This window comes from Desmodus rotundus, chromosome 7, assembly GCF_022682495.2.
Source record: "Desmodus rotundus isolate HL8 chromosome 7, HLdesRot8A.1, whole genome shotgun sequence".
NCBI classification, from domain to species: domain Eukaryota; kingdom Metazoa; phylum Chordata; class Mammalia; order Chiroptera; family Phyllostomidae; genus Desmodus; species Desmodus rotundus.
Genome location: NC_071393.1, coordinates 12,845,097 through 12,868,937, shown reverse-complemented (window position 1 = coordinate 12,868,937; position 23,841 = coordinate 12,845,097). Strand labels below are relative to the sequence as shown.

The 23,841-nt window shown below is 60.6% G+C and overlaps 1 protein-coding gene across 1 annotated transcript; it reads left to right on the top strand.

The window, feature by feature from the left end:
* Positions 1–9,800: 9,800 nt before the first annotated feature.
* GGT1 (gamma-glutamyltransferase 1) lies at positions 9,801–22,622 on the top strand. Its single transcript, XM_053928588.2, has 13 exons — positions 9,801–9,822; positions 12,445–12,609; positions 13,205–13,335; positions 13,454–13,540; positions 16,127–16,319; positions 16,714–16,871; positions 17,935–18,084; positions 18,498–18,634; positions 21,066–21,253; positions 21,462–21,589; positions 21,675–21,787; positions 21,866–21,979; positions 22,316–22,622. The coding sequence occupies exons 1-13, from the start codon at positions 9,806–9,808 to the stop codon at positions 22,460–22,462; spliced, it is 1,728 nt and encodes a 575-aa protein (XP_053784563.1). The 5' UTR covers positions 9,801–9,805; the 3' UTR covers positions 22,463–22,622.
* The last annotated feature ends 1,219 nt before the right edge of the window (positions 22,623–23,841 follow it).

Here is a 23,841-nt window from a genome sequence, read left to right as displayed (position 1 = left end):
TTTGCCCTCTTGACGCCCAGGGCTGATGTAGAGGTTCAGGGGCTTGTAACAGGCCTCTGGAGGCAGCCCTACACACTGGGCAGCTGGCAAGGCAGAGGCTGGAGAGCCAGAGAGTTGAGGGGGAGACAGCCAGACCCCAGGCCCTTCTGGGGGCAACCACAAGGTAAGCGGGTGCCGCCACACCTTTGGCTTCCCGAGCCCTTGGCCACCCATGTGGTAGCCCAGAGGGAGTGACAGGAAACCAAGGTCCAGATGACTCAGCAGGCTGCATGACGGGCTGTGGCTGTGACCAGAACTAGACCTTTGAGCTTCTTCTCTGTCCACCAGGGGGATACCCCAAGCCCAGGGTTGAGGATCCTTCAGCAAGTAGCCAGATGACACTGAGTCTCTTGGCAGCCCCTGCCAAGAAGAACGCAGGGTGGATTGGGGCTCACGAGGAGGAAGGATGCTCTGAGGAGGCAGTGTCTCCAGGAGCCAGCTCTGCGGGGCCAGGATGTCAGGCTTCCGCAGGACCCAGGTCCGATTCCCTGGATCTGCCACCTGGGGGGTGTGCAAACGTGGGCAAAGTAGGTAGCGGTGTTGGTTTTCTGTGGCTGTCAGAGCAAATGACCACACACTGGGTTGCTGACGACAGCAGAGATCGGTCCTGTCAGAGTTCTGGAGGCCGGAAGTCGGGAACCGAGGCGTCGCAGGGCCACGGTCTCTCCGAAGGCGCCAGGAAAGGATGCCTCTGCCCTTTCCCGGTGTTGCCAGCAGCTCTTGACTTTCCTTGACTTGCGGCTGCATCACCCGCCTCCATCAGCTTTCCCTCTGAGTCTCTCTTTTCACACGGCCGTCTCAGACACTAGTCATTGGATTTAGAGCTGCACCCTAATCCAATATGACGCCACCTTAAGTAGTGGCATCTGCAAAGGCTCTGTTTCTGAATAAAGTGACATTCCGAGCTCCTGAGTGGACACCGATTCGGGCAGACAGTATTCGACCTCTGTCGACCTCCGTTTCCTCATCTGTAAAATGGGGGAAATAAGATGCCCACCTGGCAAAGGCGTTGTAGGGTCAGACAGAACAAGGAAAGGGTCTGGCACACAGCGTGTCCGGTCGCTGTGCCTGCTCTTTTTGCCAACGACTCTCCCGAGGCTCTATCCTGAATCCATTCTGCCGCCCGAAGCCATCCCTCCGCCGTTCAGGGATGAGGGCTGGGCACTGAGGGTGCTGCGGAGACTAAGGCAGACGCACCAGGTCACACTGACAGCTACCCACAGAGGCGAGGAGCTGCTCCACGCAGCGGGAGCCCAGAAAGGCACCTCACCCGGAGGTGGAGGAGGGCTTCTGTTGGAGGTGACACTGAGGCTGGGGTCTGAAAGAAGAGGGCTGGCATGAAGTCCCAGCAGGACAGAGCACAGAGGAAGGGGTGGAGTCCCAGAAAGGCAAGAATGTATCTGGACCAAAGCGGGACTTTGAGGGGATTTTGGTGGGGGAGGGGTGAGGGGAGATGGGGGGAAGCTCAAATGTAGCCCTGAGTGGGTAGAGAGGCAGGGGCCACTGAATGGGAGGAGTGAGGATGCGGGGGCGTTCTAGGCTAGACTCTGGCTAAAGTGGCCAGGGTGGGAGGGTGTGGGGAGGTTAGTGGCTTAGCTCAGGTTTGGGCATGTCCATCTGAGGTGTCTGGAATCCCAGGCACCAGGGTGTTTGACCAGGACTTAGCTAGAGAGTAACTGAGTCCAGCTTGCAGAGGTGAGAGAGGCCAGGAGGTACGGCAAAAAGGGGGCCGGTGTAAGAAATGCCCAAACCTACAAGAATTTTTATGACTGTTTTTGAGCCAGACTGATGACAATCGCCAGGAAGCAAGATCTCGATGGACTTCGGCAGGTTTACCACTTATTTTGGACATCAGAATCAAGGGGGAAGGTGTGAGGGGGTTACATGAAATTCACTGGTGATAGATTAAGGAGGTGGGAGAAAGCCAAGCAGGGGCAGGGGTGTCTGGGGTGGGGGGAGATCTCTGGGACTGGACAAAAAGTACAACGGATATACACATACTTCTTTGACACAGGCGGGTACGGGATGGTTAACAGTTCACAACAGCTATGAGGGCTCCGTGGTCGCCAGCCCTCACGCGAGATTGTGCCCTGAGCGTCCGGAAAAAGGAAAGGAAATCACCCCGACCTCCTAAAGGCCTGTTATCCTAGATGCAAAAAGGCAACGGACACTCAGTTAAGGTGAAGACTGACCTTTGTCCAGAAAGATGCCGGCCTAGGACATGACCACCCACCGTGACTTGATTCTAGTTAGAAAGTTACTTTCAGCCCATCCCGTGTGGTTACTCTAGGTCTCTGAGTTTGACCTCCCCTGAGCTTGTCAGGGTTAGTATGGGGCCACTTTTTCATTTTCAAGTAGGGGGCACGGGGCTCCTGGAAGTCCAGGCAGGGCGTGCGTGGAAAACGTGGGGCGGATTTGTCCTCAGTGCAACTGCACATCCGCTTACCCCGGGCAGGGGCAGGGGCAGGGGCAGGGGCAGGGCAGGTGGGAGCTGGCGTGAGGTGACAAGCGGGCTTGGGTGTGGGACCTTCGAGGCCATGGCCTTGAAGACGAGACTGCTTGGCTCTCAGGGAGTCCAGGCCGTGAGCAGGGGTGGGGTCTTGGGTGTGGAAGGGACCCAGACGTCCTCCCCCAACCCCTGCAGGTCCCAGACACCGCAGATAATGACAAGGTTCTGTGCTAAATGCTACCTGTGCAGGGTCTGTGGGCAGGAAGAGCCAGGAGTGAGGTACTTTTGACCTCTAAGCTCTGAGCTGCTCGTCAGGCAGGGACTGAGGCGGCTGGAGGCAGGTGTCTGAGCCTCGGAGGTAGTGGGCACTTACTGTGCGCTGTCTCGGTGAATCTGCTGGTAGCAAAAGAGCACCAGGTGTCACACCGCTGGGGTCACATGGGACCTTGGTTCAGCAACCCAGAGACTTGAGTTCTGGCTAGGAGAGAATTCAGAGTCGAGACTCTATAAGAGGAAGTTTATTTTTAGAAAGTCACAGAACTAGAAAAAGTGAGCCATAGAAAAAGTGGGCTCAGGGAACAAGTCACAGAGACAAAGGAAGGGCCCTCAGAGTTTAGGAGGAGAGAGGCAAGGAACAGGAGCCTGGGGGAGGAAGATGGGGAAAGGTGTGGCTCTGGGCCTCCCCTCCAGGGCCTCCGGGGAGGATCCCAATAGAATATTCATCACCTTCTCAGGTGTGTCCTTTCAGGATCCCATATGGTCTCTACTCGTGGGCACCAGGGCAGGGCGGGGGTGGGGGGTTGGCTATTTGTCACTGCAGCTTGTCCTGCTGTCAGCTGTGGCCTCACTTGTCTGGTTTTGCTGCTTTTCTGGGCCTGGAGCGAAACACAGCTGAAGCCTAGATGTTATCTGCAGGGCTTAATGCTGAAGGGAGAGGTCCTGCGAGAGCCTGCCTGGGATTCGCAGTGGCTACTCTTCAGCTCCTTGTTCTCCTCCGAGTGGGCCTGCTGAATGACTAGTGACATGCCAGGGCAGGGAAGGTCAGGGGAGGGTCCAAACTGCATGGCCAGCAGTATGGAAGGTCAGGGGATCTAATCCGAATGACCAGCAATATGCTGGGGGAGGAAGGTTCCCCTGGGGGCGAGGTCCTTGTTTCCCGAGTTTTGCCCATCGCTAGGCACCCAGGGTTTTCTGCCCTGCTGACCTTCTGTACATGGCCCATTGTCCCTGTTCTGCTCACGTCTGTTCTGTTTAATTGCCCACCACACATGCCCCCTACAACTATTTCAATTACCCCTGCTCTCCAGCCAGAGAACTGAGGCAGGAAGAAGAGAAGATGGGCCATCAGTGGCTGGGAGTGAATTTGAGCCCAGTCACTGCAGAGCCCATGCCCTTGGTCCTGCTGCCATCCTGCCTCTGAGTTTGGGACTTGGACTTGGTTCACCAAGCGCCAGACCGGCCCTGCTGCTGGTTGTTCCCAGGTGTTAACAAGCTGGTATCTCTGGAGGCCCACGTATTTGGCCAAGCTCCAGCCTCCATCCTCACATCAAAGGTGGGTGCTGGACAGGCGAACTCTGGAAAAGGCGCCAGGGGAGTGGTGGCCAGGCTCTGGAGGTACGGGGACTCTGCCCATGCCTACAGTTGGCCAGAGGTCACCTCCCTGCCACCACTGGGCAACCCCACCCTTCCCCAAGCTGGAGTCTTCCTTCCATCCCTTCACGTAGTCTGCAGGGCTCTGAGGGACAGTGGCCAAGTAACCACGGGGTGGCCCCTACTTCTCTGTCCTGTGGCCTCAGATGGTGGCAGGCAGGCCATCTGAAGCAGGCTGACTCACAATAGCTGCAGAAAGCATCAGAAGGAGACAAATTGGGGCCTGACACTGGGAAGAACTTGCCAACCAACCAACCAGCCTCACTGTGTTTAGAGACAGTGTGCTCCCTGTCGGGGCAGGTGTGAGAGGTGGAAGTGCTGGAGATGGGAGGTCAGAGACTAAACCTTTGGGATTCTGTGATCCTAAAATTAAGATGCTATGATGCTTGCATTTGCAGCCACTTCTGTTCAGCCAGTCTTCCAAACGTCTCCTTGGTGCAGATACCAGGAGACACAGCATGTGCTGGACCATATCGCATGTCCTGGCTCCCGGCAAGTTTCTGAAACCCTTTCCCAGCGGTTCTGGGGGCTGAAGCAGGCCCTGCTTGCATCTTGATCAGACCTGCCTGTCTAGCTCCCTCCCTGTCGGGCTTGAGATCGCATTTTGGGAGATTCTGTCTCTACCACCTGGGGTCCACCTGGGGCGTGAGGCTCACCTGGTACTTCCTGGAACTCAGGCACAGCCGCTCCCAGGGCTTGGCTGGCAGCAGGGCGCAGCAGGGCAGAGGCTGCAGCAGGAGGAAGTGGGCTCGGGGCCTTCCCCCTGTCATGGGTCACTGCCCTGCTTTGAGCAAATCCCTTGCCCTCTTGGGCTGCAGTTTCCTTGTGCTGGGAACACCCTTCTTCCTCCCCCAGTTCCTTGTTTTCCCGGGCACAGAGGGGAGGCAGATCCAAGCCTGTAGAACAAGAAGGGCCTTGGAGGCCACTGCGAGCCCATTTCTCAGAGTGGGGGATGGGCCAGGTGCCCACCTGAGCCTCCTGTCTGGCCAAGGCCCCTGAAGCACTCCAGGTTGCTGGTGCCAGCACAGCAGGGGTGATTAGAAGGTGAAAGGCACCAGGATAGTGGGGTGGCACCCCCCGTGTGGCCTGGACAGCTCCCCCTGGCGGAAGGCCAGCTTAGCCCAGGAAAGATCTTCAAAGAACAAGGACACAGAAAGCCCAGCTCTGCCAGTGGCTAGTCCCCAGCCAACGCCCCCATCAACACTCCCTTCTTTCCACAGCCCCTGCCTGCTGCAGGGCCACTCAGGAGCTAATGGTCACCCACCAGGGTCTTAATGAGTGAGCTGGTGTTAATGGGTCACCAAGCCCAGTGACACATTCACTAGCTCCCTGGGCTCCAGACGCCTTCAAGGTCTGCGCTCAGCTGCCTCCCTTTCCAGCCTTGACACCTCCGGGCTCGGGAAGGGCCCGCAGAGGTCAGGAGTCTCCCTTGCACTCTCGCCGCCCCGGGAGTCGCTGTCTTTACCTGCTGACCCCCGCGAGCTCTGCCTCTCCCTAGGGGTCCTGGGGTCTCCCTCCTTCTTGGCTGACCATACTATTCCATCTGCAGTCTGGCTGAGGGCTCCTTGAGAGAAGAGTCTAGATAGGCCAGGATTAGATGGATGGAGGAATGGATGAAGAATGAATGAATTTAAGACAGGGCTATTGGCTGTGCTAGTGGTGGCCATTCTGGCTAGCGGCAGGCCACACGTGGACCTCAGAGGCACAGGCAGCCTTGGGCCGGCCAGCCCTGTAGGGGCACCCACCCCATGTCAGTAGGTGGTCAGCAGCACGTGTGGGGATGAATGGTGTCCCGCCACTGCCTCGTGGCCGCCATCAGCCTGCCTGCTCATGACTCCAGAAAGCTGGAGGATAAGGGAAGGTTCCCCTGGGTCATATGACTCTCTTCATTCCAAGTGACCGGGGTCCTTGGAGGGAGAACCTCTAGACACTGCAGCCCCGAGGGTCAGGGAGAGGGCATGCTTAGAAGTACAGCCCCTCCCCCGAAGTTGTAGAGAGAATCTCAGGCTCCGCCGCCTTTTACTTCCAGTCCCCGCTGGTGCGGGCATCTAGCTGTACCCCAGTGCTGTGTGACCCCTCTCTAGATGCTGTAAGTTGAGGAAGAGCTCACCTCCCCTCAGGAAACCCTTGGTCTGACCTGCCTCAGCTTGAAACCCAAACTCACTCAGCCCCAAAGCTCAGGCCTGTCATTCAGGGTTTGGGATTCCAGTGGGCTCAGAGAGGCCAGCAGCTGTCTCAGGTCACACAGCCACAGGGGCAGGACCAAGAGCCAGCCCTCTTCCCACCTGGACAGGTTCCTGTGCCTTTAAAGCCTTCCCCCACCCCAGGCCTACACGGGGAGGCGGGGAGGAGCTGGGTCACAGCTGGGCCCTTGGACTCAGTCCTGTGCTGGAGTGCAGCGGGAGGGCCAGCCCTGGAGCCAGGTGAGCTGCGATGGAACGGGCTCTGGCTGTACCCTAGTGCTGTGCTGCCCCAAAGCATAGCTCACCCTCTCTGAGCTGCTGGGCATCGTGGGTGTGGAGAGCTCGAGCTTGGGGCCTCCCAGGAACATCTGGAGGCCTGGGTTCCAGCCCCAGCTCTGCCATGTGCGGGCTATGCCCTGCAGGAGCCCCTCTTCCACTCCTGGCTTCTGTTTATGCTCGTGCGTGGTGGGAGTGCTCTGCCCCTCAGGGGGACAGGGAAGGGCTCCTGCAGATGGAGCGGCAGAGGGGTCCACAGGTGGGCAGAGCCCTCGGCTCTTCGACAGGCTGGGCTGGGAGCCTGTTGCTTGGCTGGTGAGTGGGTTTGAAATTGCCTGTCCAGGCTTCCCAGCCCACTCTGCCACAGGTGTGGGTGGGGGAGGGCTGGGCGGGGCAGCCTTTGAAGAAGGCTTTGGAGGAGCCACAGCACCCAGGAAGTAGACTGCTCAGAATTGAGAGGGAGCAGTGCACCATGGAGAAACTGAGGCGTGGAAGGCTCTGGCAGTCCCAGGGTGAGGGACTCACTGAGGGAGTCAGGCGACGCGTTCTCGGGCCGTGCTGGCCCCTCCGGGCTGTGCTTCGTGGCCGCAGGCTGGGCTGTGCCAGGGCGCTCGTGCAGCTCTAGGCCGTGCCCACCGCTTTTGGCCATCTCAGGTGCGTTTCAACCAGCTTCCGGCAGGTAGCGATTATTGTTTCTTGGGGAAGAGCCCTTCATCTGATTCTCGGCCTTATTCCACCAGGGTGGGCAGCAGGCGAAAGCGACCCCAACTCTGATAAGCTTCCTGTCCAGGGCTGTGGACAGGGCTAAGGAAGCTGCTGAGAGCCGGGTCCTCTCTCATACCCAAGGTAGGTGACTCCTTGCTGCAGGCTGGCTGTGGTGGGGCGGGTCCCGGGTCCAGGTCTGGGCTCTGGGGGCCATGTGATCTTGGCCAAGTTGCGTCTACCTAAGCCTCTGTTTCCTGTTTATGAATGGGGTTTGGGGCTGTGGCCTAATTTCAGCCCTGTGGCTCTGGGGTTGCGATGACATAGCCATTAGTCTGGGTTGGAGGGTTAACAGAGAAACTCCAAGCTAACTGCTCCCTCTTCCTCTTCCTCATGCTCCTCTCTGCTGTGTCCTGGGAACTCGCTTGGCTCAGCCTAGATTCAGCTTGGGGGGGCGGGGCGTGTTGGGGGGCTGCAAATGGCAGAGTTAGTTTCTTCGGGTGGGTGAGACTTGCACATTCCTGGGGGTGGGGAGCTCACCATGTTCTGTGCCTGGGACGGGAGGCAAAGGGTCTGGAGGAGACCTGCCGCCCAGCCCCTGAGTCCTCACTCGGGGTGACACGGTTTCCCCAGACCCTCTGCCCCCCGGGCCCCGCTCTGTGTGTAGGGGAGGCTGACCAGGACAGCGTGTGACATACTCGATGTGTGAGAAGGGCCTTCTTTGTTCTCTATGTCACGCTTCTGTTAACATGGCCTGTGATGAGCTGCCTTCCCTCTCGTCCCCCCTCCCTGGCACCTGCAGCTGCTGCTGGGCACAGATGACTGTGCCTCGTGGCGGGCAGCTGTCTGTGCCCAGAGTTTCCCTGTTGGGGTTACCTGTGGGCGCTGGGCCATCCTCTGCCCACTCAGCCATTCTTCTTATCTTCCTGCTGCTTCGCGCCACCCTGGGCAGGGAGAAAACCACTGAGCCGGCTCAGGGTAGGGGTAGAGCCCGCGGTCTCCACTGCAGACCCGTCCCAGCTGACTGCCCTGCAATGCAGCCACTCGGGCAGGGCCAGGTCCCCTACGTTCCTGGCTGGTGTCCAGCCCTTGGGGATAGGTCCTGGGCCTTTTCCCAGTCACTCTGGCCTGCGTCGGGGTGATGGCCAGGCAAACTGATTGGCTGCAGCATCCCTAGCCTGCTCAAGGGCATCAGGTGACGGAACAAGGTCTGTTTTGGCCGCATGGTCCAGGGCAAGCAGCACTGTCTGCTCAGCCACATTGTCTCCTGTCTATCAGGGGACGTCGCCTTCCAGGGTGGCTGTGGATTCAGTGTGAGAGACGGGGGTGCTGGTGCAACTGGCCAGGGAGCTGGGTGGGAGCCATGTCTCAGGAAGTGGCAGATGCTTGTCCTTGCCCTTAGCAGATAATGACATGAGGGAGTGGGGAGTAGTGTCCAAGGTTCCCTGGGCCAGACCAGAGCCACTCCTGACTGAGGACCTCCTTGGTGGGCTGGTCAGGGACGCTCAGCAGCTTGGGGGCAGGTATGGGGTGGCCAGGCCTGCACTGCTGGGCTGGGTGACTTTGGACCAGCTCCGACCCTCAGCAGGGGACCTGCCTTTCCAGGCTGTTCAGGTGGTTCGTTGAGCCTGAGGCGACAGTATTGCTGGGTAGGCGGTGGAACTGGTTCCGACCCGAGGCCACAGGCTGTGTTTTCGAGAGGATCCCCGGGCTTCCTGCTGAGGGTTTCGGGTTGTGGTGAGGCCTCCCCGGTCGCTGCGGGTGGCACTCCTGCTGCACTGCCTCAGGGACGTGTGCCTGACCCTCGCACCCTGCACAGGGATGGGGCTCACCTGCAGGGGACGCAGCCTGGGGCTCCCTCGAGGGGCTCTTGGTCCATGGCCTTATGGGAGGGTCTGAGTCCCTGCCTCTGTCACCACACCTGCCCCTCCCGGTCGGGTTACACCCTCACCCGCTGCCACTGCTGTGGGGACTCCAAGAGGCACTGCCGTCCCGCCACAGCACCTTCCAGGTCCTCATGAACTTTAGTTGCCTGGTGCCACGCCAAGTCACCATGCCTCCTTGCTGGCTACGTGTCAGCCTCTGACCTTCCTCCCTGCCAGGCTGGACCTCCCTGAAAGGACCGCCTGCCCCACCCCACGCAAATGCTTCAGCCTCCCACAGGGGTGTGGGGTGCCCCCTGGCTGGCCTCTAGCCCCCTCTGGGACTAGGTGAGCATGTGAGTTCCTCCAGCCCCCACCCGCCTCTGCTCCTCCTGGAGAGAAACCCACCCCCAGATCTCAGTCCCAGCTCCGGGGCCCCCCTGAACAGCTCTGCAGGGGCTGGGGGCGTGGCTCTGGCTCCTCAGGTCCCTCAAGCCTCCCAGTCCAGCCGCCTCCCCTGGGAGTGGGAAGGCAGCCTCGATGTGGCTGAGACTTTCCCAGGCAGATAAATCTGCCTCTTTCTCCCCTGCTGTGCCCCAACCCAGAGCTGTCTGCTGAGGAACAGGAGCTTTTCTGGGCCCCAGATGCCCCTGGGCCTCAGGTAAGCCCACCAGGGTTGTGAGGAGCTGGGCTGGGGTTTGAGGCCAGGTGCTGTGCCCGATCCACTCTCTGGCCTCGGTTTCCCTTCCTGATACTGACATGTGGGAACCAGGCCTTTGGGCTTGGACATTGTTTATGGAGTCTTCGAGAAAAACATGGGGCGGGGGAGTGGGGGGTGGAAGCCTGTCTCCCAGCAGGGTGTCTTTGGAAAGGCAGGGTTTGTCTGCCTATGGGGGGCTGAGCCAGCCTCCCTGCTGCCCGCGTGGGGAGGAGGGGATGTGGGTCAGCACCGCTCCCACCCTCCCCAAACACCCTGGAGGTCCAAGCCTCTCTGGGGACCCCTGCCCCTTGGGGAGCCCACTTGGGACCTTGGGTGGGTGGACAGACAGATGGGTGGACAGGGGAGGCTGGAGTGTGGACTTAGGAAGTCTTGGCTTGCTCAGCCCAGGGGCCTGAGGAGAGATAGGAGGGCCCCGAGGGGCGTCTGAGCCGATGGCTCCAATCCCTGGAGAAAGGAGGCCATGCCCCCAAGGTACCCAGCATGGCCTGCGCCAGTGGAGGGCCCCTGTCCCACCCCGTCCTGTCCCACCGCATGGGATGGGAAAGTCCTGTGTGCCCAGACAGCAGACGCTGCCTGCTGCCAGTCAGCTCCTGAGGTCCCTCAGACCTGCCAGCACAGCTATCTCCGCCAGGAGCCCTTCCCCCCAGCCAGCTCCCCACCAGGACCCAGGGTGTGTCCTGAGGGCTGCCAGGCCTCGCAGAGGCCGAGGGCAGAGCGCATGGGCTGTCCCTGGGGACACCGGCGAGGGGCGGGGCCTGCTTGGAGCTTTGGAGAGAGCCCTGTGCCAGCTTTTCAGAGAACCAAAGAATAGGAGATGCCCGCAGGGGTGGGGGGTGCAGGGTGGCGTCCAGCCAGAAAACGTGGTGCCCAGATTCTGTCAAGGTGGAGCCGAGGAGCTGGCTGGAGTCCTACTGGGGATGTGGGGTCGTAAGTAGCCTGCCGTGTGACCGCCCCCTGAGCCGGGGGAGGAGAAAGCCCTTCCATGCTGGTGTCTGGATGCCCCCCACGTGGGGTTGGGGCTCCATTTCTAGACTATCTCTGGGTCACCACCTCTGGCCCTGGCATTCAGGCCCTCAGAATAAGGACAGGGTGAGCCAGATGGGTGCCAGCCTGGGGCTCACCGGCAGACACCCACCCTTTGGAGGGAACTGCTTCTGGGAGAGGGAGACCCGGCACCTCTGCCCCCTTCCCCCTCCTTCCCTGCTGGGGTCATGCCCCTTGCCTGCTGCCACTACCAGGGGGGCTGCAAGAGTAACTGCTGTCACTCTCAGCACAGCCTGGAAGGAAGTCAACAGGGGAAAAATTGAGGAAGAGGCTGAGCAGCTTCTCAGTCACCCCCTCCAGGCCTCCAGCTGCCCCCCACCCCCCGCCGCCCCAGCATAGCCCAGTGTGGCCAACACTGACCTAGCTTCACACACTTTCCAACCCACTTAATCTTCATAACATCCCAAGCGGAGTGCCTCTGTCGTTCCCATGGGACAGATTGTCGGTGACTTGCCCAAGGCCCTACAGCAGCAAGGGGCAAGTCATGGCTCAGAGGGAGCAGGCAGGCCCCAGGGCCCATTCTGCCCCCACGCCCCCACCCCCAGCCAGGCTTCGCCACTTGGTCACATGACATGTTCACCACCTGACGGGCCTCGTGCAGGAATGCCCCCACCACTCCCTGCCTTGCTCTGTGCAAGCCCCTCTCAGCCTTGCCTGGGAGAAGGAATGCTGGGAGAACTCGTGCCAACGTGTGAGCAGGTCACAGCCTCCTCTTTGACTCCAGAGCTCATCTGTAGGCAGAGACGCCTCACAGAGCTCCCTGGGAGGGGCTGGCCTGCTTCGGGTTTACCCTCTCACTTACACAGTTGGGGCATCTCTGTGGAGTAGATTCTGTGGCGCAGCCTCCTGCAGTGGGGGGGGGGGGAGAGACCCCCCCCAGTCCCCAGTTATCCCACCAGCTGTGTCAGCCAAACTCTCCCAGCTTTTGCGGCCACCTCCCCAGGCAAGGCTCAGGGCTTCCATCCATTGAGGAAGGTAGACCTCTGCTCCGTGGTGGCTGATCCGATGATTTCAGGAGACTGCAGGTGTCCCCTGCGACGGAAGCTGAACCCCACACTCTGTGGCAGGCCACTCTGGGGGACCCATGGACAGTTCTGGGCTCTGAGATGAGGTGGGGACACAGGAGAAAGCAGGCCAGACTTGTCCCTTCTAGAGCAACCTATTGGCAGTAGAGGGCTTGGTCCCTGGGAAGAAGCAGATAAGGCACCCCAGAAGCAGGTTCATATAAAATCTTGGAGCTCCCAGGAGGGGCCCCTGCTAGGGCGGTGGTTCTCCCTGGGCCAGGACCCTGTGGAGAGGCAGGGAGGGTATGGGCAGGCAGAGCTGGGACCAGGAGCTCCTGGCAGAAAGAATGACCTGAGCACACGTGCTCTGGGCGGCAGGCAGGGAGGAAACGCAGGGACATTTCTGAGCCTTGACTTTGGGCTGTGCCCCGCGGGGGTGAGGATCGGGATGTGCCCAAGGCCAGGCTAGCACGGTTCCCTGACCCTGCTCCCCGCCCCCTCTGCGTGCCCACAGAACCATGAAGAGGTGTCACGTGGCAGTGGCCTTGGTCGCTATCGTCGTGGTGCTTGTCATCATTGGCCTCTCCCTCTGGCTGCCCAGCACCTCCAGGCCACCCAGCCACGTGTACCCCAGGGCAGCCGTGGCCACAGACGCCAAACTCTGCTCAGAGATCGGGAGGTGAGTGGGACGGGGTGTGGGGACAGCTCTAGAGGACAACCACCGGAAGTGGAGCTGGGAAGACCCTTGCCCCTCTGAGACCCAGTTTCCCCACCTATAAATGGGCTGCCTGGGCAAGGGGCACCCTATCCTTGGACCTTCCCAGCAGCGTCTGGTCAGGGAAGAAGGGGACACTGACCCCAAGAGCAGGACACAGGTCTCCCAATGCTCAGCTGGGCCCTTAACCCTGTGCTAAGGGTGTCTGTCTCTCTGGCTAGACTCTGCTATTTGATACTATTTTCAACTCCTTTCTCACATTATATATGCAGAGATCAGTTCCCATTTAAAGTCTTAAACAGAAAAAATGTTATTAATGAAAGGTAACAATTTTTTTAAATTATAAAAGTTATGTACATTTGTTTGCTTAAAAAGGAGGCAAATATAAGCCCACTGGTTTTAGAGTTACATTTGAAAAACAAAAACTCCTGGGGACTTCTTTTCCGTCCCTGTGGGTGGGACACCAGACAGGCAGGCGGACTGTGGGGGGGTGGGGGGGCAGGGCTAGTGGGGGCTGGGAGATCCACCGGTTCTCACTCTCGCCCGCCTGCGTGGGCAGGGATGTGCTGCAGGAGGGTGGCTCAGCGGTGGACGCGGCCATCGCGGCCCTGCTGTGCGTGGGGCTCGTGAACGTGCACAGCATGGGCATCGGGGGCGGCCTGTTCCTCACCATCTACGACAGCGCCACGCGTGAGTGCCCACGGGAGCAGGGGGGTGCCAGGGTGTCTGCCCCCTGCTGGACTTGGGCTGGGGCGAGCGCAGTGGGCTGGCCCCTGGGTCCTGACGGCCCATCTGCTTCTCCTTCCAGGCAAAGCTGAGGTCATCAACGCCCGAGAGGTGGCCCCCGAGGGGGCCTCCCTCAACATGTTCAACAACTCGGAGCAGTCGAAGCAAGGTGAGGGGCAGGCGCAGGGTGTGGGACGTGAAGGTTTAACACGCCCCTATGGGGCCAGGGACAGCTCTGGCAGCCACCGACGCCCAGCCCGATAACCTCCTCCAAACTGAATGGTCCTGACGTGAATGGACCATCACGGAGAGTGAAGGGGCAGAGCTTCTGTTGTCTCTGCTCAGGCTTCTCCAGGGCCACCCTGTGCCACTACAGGGAGAAGAATCACCATTCCAGCAGCTTGCCACCCCAGGGGGCGCTGGGGCCCGCACCCTGCCCAGCCCTTTCCACTGACGAGGCCCTTGAGCCCTCCCTGTGCGCTTGGCCGGGGAACGCCGTGTTGGCTCCCGTTTTATAGGTTGGGACACTGAGTCCCAGGGATGTCGTGCAAACCAGCTGAGGTCACACAGTTCTATGCTGATGAAGCAGGCTGTCTAAACCCTGCATTTTCCACAGATATCCAAGTCATTCATTTGTTCATTTGTGAGGATGAGTATGGGGGCATTTTCTCTTTTCCACTCTGGCTGTAAGCAAAGAGGAGACCGGTCTCCCTCTCCTCACCTCCCTGCCTCACAACTCCCCAGGAAGCTGAGGGAAAGACAGTGGCCACCAGGGGGCGCTGCACTGAGGCCACACCTGTGCCCCCCACCAAATGGATTGCAGGAAAAGAGGTCCAACAGGAGCGGGGGGCAGGGCACGGGGGCCATAGTTAGTCTGAGCCCTACTGCAGGCCGTGAACAGCCCCTTTAGAGTCCTCTGCAACGGGCAGAATCTTTGGATTTTTACCCACTGAGAAACTCCAAATGTATAGAAATGAAATTAGAGTGTGAGATTGCTGGAATCTCATGGACCTGCTAGCATCGTGGGTGGGAACGCTCGGAATCCACTTATCACTAGGACTTACTGGGTATCCCCAAAGTGTCAGGGGCTGTTCCTCAAGCTGGCAACTGAAACAAAAGCAACGGCTGAAGTCCAAGGCCCGGTCAGGCCGACCTTGCAGATGCAGAACGGGCTGAGCAGAGAGGCGGCATCTGAGCACAGACCCAGAGAAGGGGTGGGGTGGGGGAAGCTGCCTGGGTGGGGGGGGGGGGGAGGGGGGACAAGGACATGGGGTCAGACAGAACAGGCCAGGCTGCATCAGACCTTGCTGGTCATTGTGGAGACCGTGCCTCTTATTGGAAGGGTTAGAGGTGTCCCCTGGGTGTTTGAGCGTGGGGTGGTTGTGGTGGATCTGGCCCATGTCTGATGGGACTCCTTGGGCTCTGTGGAAGGGACGGAAAGCAAGCCACCTGCCCAGCGAGTGATCCATCAGGGGGTCTTGGGGATCCAGTCAGGGAGCGGCGAGGGTGGCAGTTGGTGGCTGACGCCAAACACACGTGGGAGGTGGAGCCTGTGGGTTTGCTGACGGGTTGGGTGTGACATGTGTGCTGGGGGTCCTGGTGACCAAGGGTCTGCGTCTGCACCTGGAAGGACAGGGAGGCCCTGATGGAGACTGTCAAGGGAACAATCAGAATTTGGGCGTTGGGTGTGTTTAGTTTTAGACGCCTTTTTCTAATGAGTTGGTGCACCCCAGACCTGGCCCTCAGGGAGCAGGCCAGGGAGCAATCTGGGAGTTGTCAGCATGCAAATGGAAGCGGAAGCGCTGGCCTGGGGCAGGTCACCGGGAGAGTAAGTGGACGGGCGAAGGATGGGCCAGGGAAGGCGAGGCTGGCTGGGGCCCTGGTCTGGCGGTGTGGGGGTCACTGTGAGCTTGGTGAGCGGGTGGTGTGGGGTCCTGATTGGCCCGAGGTGATGGCAGCATTTATTTCAGGTGGCAGGAATTTCTTGCTGGGTGTCAGACCTGAGATATGCAGATGTTATAACAACCCAGCCCTTGGAACGGAGCCTGGGTGTAGCTGAAATGAACCCGTAACCTCAGGGGGGAAAGCAGGAGGGGTCCTGGAGAGGGGGCTGTGACTGCACCTTTCTCTCAGGGTCGGCTTAGGGCGCAGTGGGCAGTGGGCCCCGGGGTCTGTCTCCTGTACAGTCACGGGCTCCTCAAAGGTCAGAGCTGGAAGACAAAACACTCTCCATGGTCAGAGGGGAACACTGAGGTCCAGAGAGGAGACAGAGCAGGGATTTGGGATCAGTTCCCAGCTGGCACAGTAGAAGAGAGGCCCTTGCTTTGGGACTGGCCTGGGTTTGCACTGGGGGCTTTGGCAGGTCCTGGTGGACCCTTGAGTCTTGTGGGACGAGAGGCCTGGAGGACCGGGAGGCTCAGGCTGAGAGATGGCCTGTGTCCAGCTTCCCCACAGTCTCACCGTGCCACTGTGAGCCTGGCACAGGATTTCAGACGTGGTGGCGGCTGTGGAAATAGACATCTAGGCCTGGGACAACAAAACCCTGCACACACGCTCCCACTTTGCCATCCTGTGCCCCGTTAGACACCCCCGGCTAGTCTGCAGCCTTGCCTGCCGAGTCCAGATACGACCTCGAAAATCCATTTCCTTCCTAAGCCTCACTGGCCCCATATGGGGACTGTGCCGGGGATGATGCCTGAGAGAGGCCCTGATGTCCCTTTTTGGAACCATTAACTGCGTCCTTCTTGCTTTGTAGGGGGACTGTCGGTGGCAGTTCCAGGTGAGATCCGTGGCTATGAGCTGGCACACCAGCGCCACGGGCGGCTGCCCTGGGCTCGCCTCTTCCAGCCAAGCATCCAGCTGGCCCGTCGGGGCTTCCCTGTGGGGAAGAGCTTGGCAGCAGCCCTGGAGAAAAGCCGGGACGTCATTGAGCAGGAGCCCGCCCTGTGGTATGTCCACCAAGCTGGCCTGCCCTGGGGCGCGGGTGGGGCAGGCCAGTCCCCAGGTCCCTGCAGGCCAGGAGTGGCTAAGTGCCAATGGAGCACTTTCGGGAACCTGCGCTGATGGAGGGACAGGCTCCTGGAGACACAAACCCCATCCTGTCGTGTGAGGGGACACATTCCGAGCCCGGTGCTTAGGGCTCTGGCCTGTGTGGCCTGAGTGCAGGGGGCTCTAGGAGGCCTGGGGTGGACACTGGAGGATGAGCCCTGAGTGACAGGGCCACCCACCTGTGGGCAGGAGCTGACTGTCCTGTGTTCTTGCTCCCCGTGTTGGGTGGCTGTGGGGATGGTCTGGCTAAGCCCACCACACCTGCCTGCCTCACGGGAGCCCACTCTGCCCCAGCGAGGTGTTCTGCCGGGACGGGAAGGTGCTGCAAGAGGGTGACACAGTGACCATGCCACGGCTGGCTGACACCTACGAGACGCTGGCCTCCCAGGGCGCCGAGGCTTTCTACAATGGGAAACTCACGGCCCAGATCGTCAAGGACATCCAGGCGGCTGGTGAGTGGATGACCTCCGGGATCTGGGGTGAGGAACTTAGTAGAGGAAACCCTCAGCTGGGGCCCAGAAATCTGGGGTCCTCGGGTCCTGCCTGGGTGGGGCACTGGGCCCTGAGGGAGCACCTGGCAGGGGAGGGTCACAGATGTGTTTGCAGTCAGTGATGGGCCATGGATCCACGGGTCCTGGTTAGCTCAAAGCTGAGAGAGATGGTACAGTGCAGGAGAGAAAGCCCTCCCACCCCGGGGTTTCTGAGTGTGTGTGTGTATGTGGGTGGGGTGGTAAATACAGGCATAGGCATGAGCCAGGCTTGAGGAAGCACTAAGTGCAGATCTGGGAGGCCTTCCTGGAGGAGGCAATGTCTGAGCTATAGATGAGATTGCACTTTACAGGCAGGAAGGGTGTTTTCAGGGGAGGGAACGGGCTAAAGCCTGGAAAGGAGGGCTTTAATTCTTCAGGAAGTCCACAGGGGTGAGGGTGGGCTTGGTGAGAGAGGCATTGGAGGGTCTGCACGCAGGGCCCTGAGGTTGGAACATCATGGGGCAGTTTCTGGTGGAGCCCAAAGCTGCCGCTCTACCCTTGGGTGGTGGCCTTCTTCACGTGCTGTTTCTGTCAGTCTGTCCTGTAGGGGGGTGACCGGCACGTTGACCTTCACCACGGACACTGGGAATCAGCTTGTAGATGCGCCCTAGAGAATTAAGAGCCCCCCTCCACCCAACCATTAGTCGCGGGAGGAGGGGCTGGGCAGAGGGGAGACGAGCAGATGTTTTCCACTTAGTGAGGACTCTCTGGCTGCCAGAGAGAAGAGATGGCCAACCTGGAGGCCAGTGGAATAAGCAGGTCGAGGAAGCTGGTCTGGGCCTGGCCGTGGGGCCATGGCACCATCTGGAAGGACAGAGGACCTGGAGGGTGGGCCAGTGTGCAGGTGGAGGGGCAGTGGCCCTGCAGGGTGGGCAGGCCCCCCTCCAATGGTGCAGCTCCATCCCCAAATGGCAGCCCTGGCCCCCAATAGTGCAGCCCAATCCCCGTGTCCACTCCCCGCCATGGAGCTACTGTCTGGTTGCAGGGGGCATTGTGACAGCCAGGGACCTGAACAACTACCGCGCTGAGCTGATCGAGCACCCACTGAGTATCAGCCTTGGGGACGCCCGGCTCTACGTGCCCAGTGCCCCTCTCAGTGGGCCTGTGCTGGCCCTCATCCTCAACATCCTCAAGGGTGAGCCATCCACTGTGGCCCTGCAGGGGGCAGTGCTGAGCAAGCAGGCCCTGAGGGGACACTCTCAGGGCTGGGGGAGTGTTGGAAGGGAGAAAGGTGGGGAGCAGTGTCCTGGGAGTGGGGCTCAAAGGCAAAGGAGTCTGGTTCGCCCCAGGCACCCAATGCCAGAAGACCATCTGGGACGGAGCAGACCGGGCAGCCCTCTGGCTGGACGTAGGAGCCCAGGCCCAGGGGTCCCTTGCCCCCTTGAAGCAAGCGCAGCTGCTGCTGGTTATCAAATGCTCTCCTTCTTGAGGTGGGCCGGGTGGTTCAGGGAGGTGTGGGTCCACTCCGGGCACCCGGCTGTCTCGGCTGAGCTGGGGTGTCCTGGGGGCCCCAGGGCCACCAACAGTTACCCGGCTCTGCCTTACCAGGGTACAACTTCTCCCGGGCGAGCGTGGAGACGCCCGAGGAGAAGGGCCTGACCTACCACCGCATCGTGGAGGCCTTCCGGTTCGCTTATGCCAAGAGGACCCTGCTTGGGGACCCCAAGTTTGTCAATGTGACTGAGGTAAGGGACAGGGGCTGGCCCTCCATGGGCAGGGGCCAGCTGTGGAAGTGTCTGGTGGGTCCCCTGGGATTAATGAAGCCTACGCCTGCTTTATTGATTCATTTTCACCAGCTCTGGGGGTGGGGCCGCTATGTGACAGGATGGACTGGTGGCACTGAGCCTGAGCCTCTGCCCCTGGAGCTCACAGTGAGACAGACTTGACAGTGAGCGGTTAGCACCCCTGCTCCCCCCACTCCCACCTCCCCCCCACTCCCACCTCCGGGCCTTCCACATGCTGCGCCCTCAGCCTGGAAGATTCTGGACTAATCAGTGCTGAGGCAAGGCCTGCGTGGGGCTGGTGCAGCCCTTAGGGGTGGTGAGAAGGACGATGTCAGGGAGAGGACCAGTGTCCCAGGCGGGCAGAGGCCTTGGCTACCTGCAAGCTGGTCACATCCTGGAGCTGACGCTTCCCAGAGCCCCAGTCAGGCCCTGCCTTGCCTGGCCTACTCACCACCAGCTGCCCCGGCTCTAGGCTGGGCCTCACCGTGACAGCCGTCCAGACTGTGACCCCAGCACATCCTTCCTTACCTGCTTGGACCCCCCGGTTCTGGAGCAGGCCCACGGACCCCACACATTGACCTGTGCCACCCAGGAGGGGCCTCAGCTGCCCAGCAACCCCTCTGGCCTCCCAGGTCTTTTCTCTTTCCTGGTGACCACTTTGTACCCACCACAGCCAGCGACCTGGCGTCTTACATCCCAAGGTGACAGAAGCCACTGCATGGTGACCCGCTCTGCCCTCCCTCCTGCGTAAGGTGGGCCTTCTGCTCACCTACTCACTGACACAGCCACGCCCTCCCAAAGCCAGGCTCTGCGTCTTGCACCACCATTGTGCCCTTTCTGGTCCTTCACTCCTGAGGCTGGTACGCTATCGTCACTCCAGCCCTTCCCTGGCCACGCTACTCCTCTGCTCCCCTCGGAGCAGACGGGCCCAGCTCCATCCCTGCTGGAGCCCTCTCCTGTCGGCCTCCGCCTCTCACGGCTGTGGTTTGTCTGAGTCAGTGGACAGTAAGTTTCCGAGGGTGTCTCCTGAACGGGGACTTCTCCCACACACATTGGGCCGGCCACCCTGTGAGATGCCTGTGTCGGGTTTCGCTGAGGGTCCCAGGGAGTTAGGCCCAGGGCCCTCGGGGCTCGCCCTGCAGCCGCTGTTCTGTCCCTCTAGTCTCCTAACCTACAGTGGCCCCCTTGGCTCTCTGCAGACTTTTAAAGTCCAGGGCAGTTTTCTTGTAGAATGTCCCCATCCTGCGTCTGATTCTGTTTCCTTGAGAGTAAATTCAGGCTGTAGACTTTCCTCCTGGATTAGTCAGTTAATCCGCAGCATGTTGCTGGAACCTTCTGGAGGCATTTCCTCTGCTAGGCCCCCAAGGGCTGTCCTTGCTGGCTCCTCCCTCCTCCCCTCCCCTCCTCTCCTCCGTCTGCCCTTCCAGGCTCGTGGCTTCAAGCCTCTGTCTCCAGGTTCATCCCCCCGCGGATCTTGCCCGTGATCCTGATACGTAGGTTCACCACCCACTCAGGACAGGCTCCTTGGTGTCCAATGGGCTCCTGTCCAAAATCGAGCCCCCTCTATCCCCAAACCTGTCCCTTCCACTGTGTTCAGGTCCTCCGTTAAGGGCCACTCTGGACTGAAGACTTTGGGGCCATTTTTAGTTCCTCCTTCTCTCCCACCTGGGTGAGACACCTCATCTCTCCCCGATTGACGTCACAGCCTCTCTACTGGGTTCCACTCTTTTACCCCATGGCCTCCAGAGGGACCCTTGGAGGACAGCCATGGCATGCTCACTCCTCTCTCCCAATCCTGGGTGGTGGAGAGCAAAAGCCAAAGTCTTTAGGAGGCCTATGAGGACGTGTGAGATCAGCCCCTGCCCACATCTCCAACCTCCGGTCTTCCTTACCCAACTCACCATCTGCCTGTCACTCACAGGCCTGCCTCAGAGCCTTTGCATTTGCCACCCAAGCCTCATTCAGGGCTCTTTCCAGATGTCACCTCCTCTGAGAAGCCCTCCCTGACCACTCCATCCCCACCCCATCCTTCCCTACCACCCTTACCTGGCTTGTTCTTCCCACCATGTCCCTGTCTTCCCTGCCGTGAGGGTGAGGACCTACTAGTCTGTTCCCTGCTGATCCCCCAGTGCCAGGCACACAGTGCAAGCTCCATGAATAAATGCACGTGGCTAGAGTGGAGGCTTGGGGAACAGACAGACAGACATTCAGAGTTGCTGGATGGCAACAGGGCAGGAGGCTGGTGAGGGGGCAGATGGGCCACGGGAGGTTGAGGATGCAGGAGGCTTGGGCTCAGAGCCATGGTCGGGGGGGCTTCCTGAGAGCTGCCCGCACAAGTCAGTGCCCCTTCCCGCCCCTCCACCTCCTCAGGACAGCTCTGGGGTCTCGGCAGGTGGTCCGAAACATGAGCTCCGAGTTCTTCGCTGCTCAACTGCGGGGCCGCATCTCCGACGACACCACTCACCCAGCCTCCTACTACGAGCCTGAGTTCTACACACCGGACGACGGGGGCACCGCCCACCTGTCGGTGGTTGCAGAGGATGGCAGCGCCGTGTCGGCCACCAGCACCATCAACTTCTAGTAGGGGCTGCCAGGTGGCCTGGGCGGGCCCCGGGCTGTCCTGTCCCAGAGGCGGGGCTCCATCCACCCCTTTCATGGTGGGAAGCTGAGCCCTCGCCTTGGTAGAACACTTGCCCTGGACCTCATGGGGCACAAGGCGGAGCTTCGGTGGGTGGGCGGGGCCAAGCAGCTGGGCAGGACACAGCTGTCTGACTCAGCCGGCCTGCAGCTTTGGTTCCAAGGTGCTCTCCAACGTCAGCGGGATCCTGTTCAATGACGAGATGGACGACTTCAGTTCCCCCAACATCACCAACCAGTTTGGGGTGCCCCCCTCACCGGCCAACTTCATCATGCCAGGTGCAGGGTGAGGGCATTGAGTGGGGACAGGGCTGGTGTCCCAGGTGGGCAGCTGACCAGCCTCTCTGTCCCCCATTACCCTCAGGGAAGCAGCCACTCTCGTCCATGTGCCCAGCAATTATTGTGGACCAGGACGGCCAGGTCCTCATGGTGGTGGGTGCCTCTGGGGGCACCCAGATCACCACAGCCACAGCGCTGGTAGGTGCCCCCGCCCATCCCCTCAGCCCCCGCCCTCGGGCCGCACTGACCCCGCATTCCCCTGACCGTCCTGCGTAGGCCATCATCAACAGCCTGTGGTTCGGCTATGACGTGAAGCGGGCGGTTGAGGAGCCCCGGCTGCACAACCAGCTTCTGCCCAACACCACAACAGTGGAGAAGCACATGGACCAGGTCGGGTGGGAGGTGGAGAAACTCAGTCACAGCGGGTGGGGTGGGGGGGCACTGGGTGTCCTGAGGAGTTCTGGATGTCCTGGGTCATCACGGAGTGGGTGGCGGCTGGTGTCTCCTGCCAGGAGCAGATGACCTTCATGCCCACTACCTGGGCTATCTCGAACCCCCTGTGCCATGAGGCTGAGGCCTCAGGCTCCAGCAACACCCAGCAGGCCCAGCTGCCCCTGACTCGCTCTTCCTGGCCATCACCTGGGTCTGTGAAGCCCCTGACTGCACGGGTGTGGTTCAGAGGGCATCTCAGGCCCTCTGAAGCCTCCCTCCCCTGCTTCCCCCCAGGCAGTGACCACAGCCCTGGAGACCAGGCACCACCACACCCAGGTCAAGTCCACCTTCATCGCTGTGGTGCAGGCCGTTGTCCGCACAGCTGGCGGCTGGGCGGCCGCCTCGGACTCCAGGAAAGGTGGGGAGCCTGCCGGCTACTGAGTGTGCGGAGCAGGCAGGGCTGAGCGGCAACCCCAGTGACAAGATGCCTACAAAGGACTGAGACTTTGGGGGTTGGGCTTCTCCCATGGGCAGCGAAGCAGTACAATAAATGGGGGCCACAGTGCTAGGTGCTGGCTGGCTCCCAGTTTTCTGGGCCTTAGCATTCTGTGTAAAATGGAGCCATCTGGTGGGCAAGATGGGGAGCCCTGCACGTGGGAGGGGGCACAGCAGGCGCGTGCCAAACCCTGTCCTTCCTCACACGGAGCCCCAGCCCCAGGGGCCCTGCCTTCCAGTCCTTGTGCTGGGAAGCCGTGCTTCCAGTCTTGGCCACCAGGGAGCGCCATAGCCCTGGCTTTCAGGTGAGCAGAAGCCGCCCACGCACCCTAGGAACCTGAGTGCCTCCTGAGCCTGGCGGGTGTGCAGATCACCCTGCTGAGGACACAAGGAGGTGAAGCTGAGGTCTGGGGAGTGGGATTGGGTGGAAGATTGGAGCAGAACATGCTGGTCAGCGCCAGGCCCCGGGGGTGCTTTCCAAGCACAAACCCAGGATGAAACCCAAGCTGAGATCAGCTCCAGGAGGCCCAGTTCTCAGGAACAGAGAACTGGAAGAGGTCCTGAGATTCCCAGGGTCAGGGCTTGAACCAGCGGGTGGCTGGGGAATGCAGCCCAGGGCAGGGGGGTGTTGCGGGAGGGAGGGGAAGGGCAGGGAGGGGGCGGTACATCTGGGGCCAGCCCCTCACCTACCCTCTAACTCATGCGGCACTTAAAGTGAGGTGCTGGGAAAGGCTGATGGAGGTGGGCAGGGGAGAGGGGGCCCCAGCCTGGCAGTCAGGTAACGCCCACTAGTGAGCACAAGTGGGGCTCGGAGGGCAGGGCTGCAGGGGCCAGCACAGCCGCCTGGCTCCCCTTCCTGAGGTGGGAACAGCCGCTGCTTCTTCCAAAGTGTCCACAGGGAAGCAGGCTGTGTGCCTGCAGCGTCTGAGCCCTGTCTCTGGGATCCCCGGTGTGGGATGGAGGCTAGGCTGGGGGAACGTGCCAGTCACTCCTCAGCCCTCATTTTGGTCCCAGAGGACGGCCCATGGCCACATGTGCAGCGGAGAAGGCTGAGGCCAGAGGAGTGGGCTTTGGTCCTGGTGGAAGTGGGGGCTGGCCAGGAGGCTCCCCGGGCCCTCACAAGACGACAGAGTGCACCCGGTTCCCAGAGCCCAAGGGGCTCCGCAGAGAGCTCCTCTGGGGGCCCGTGGACTTCGTTTTCCCTCTCTTTCTTTTCCCCTGTCCCCTGACCCTCACGTCTGGACACAGACACGCAGGGCCTGTCCTGGCTGGTCCTCCTTCGCTGCACCTCTGGCCAGGCCACTTGTGCTGTCAGTTCCTTTCCT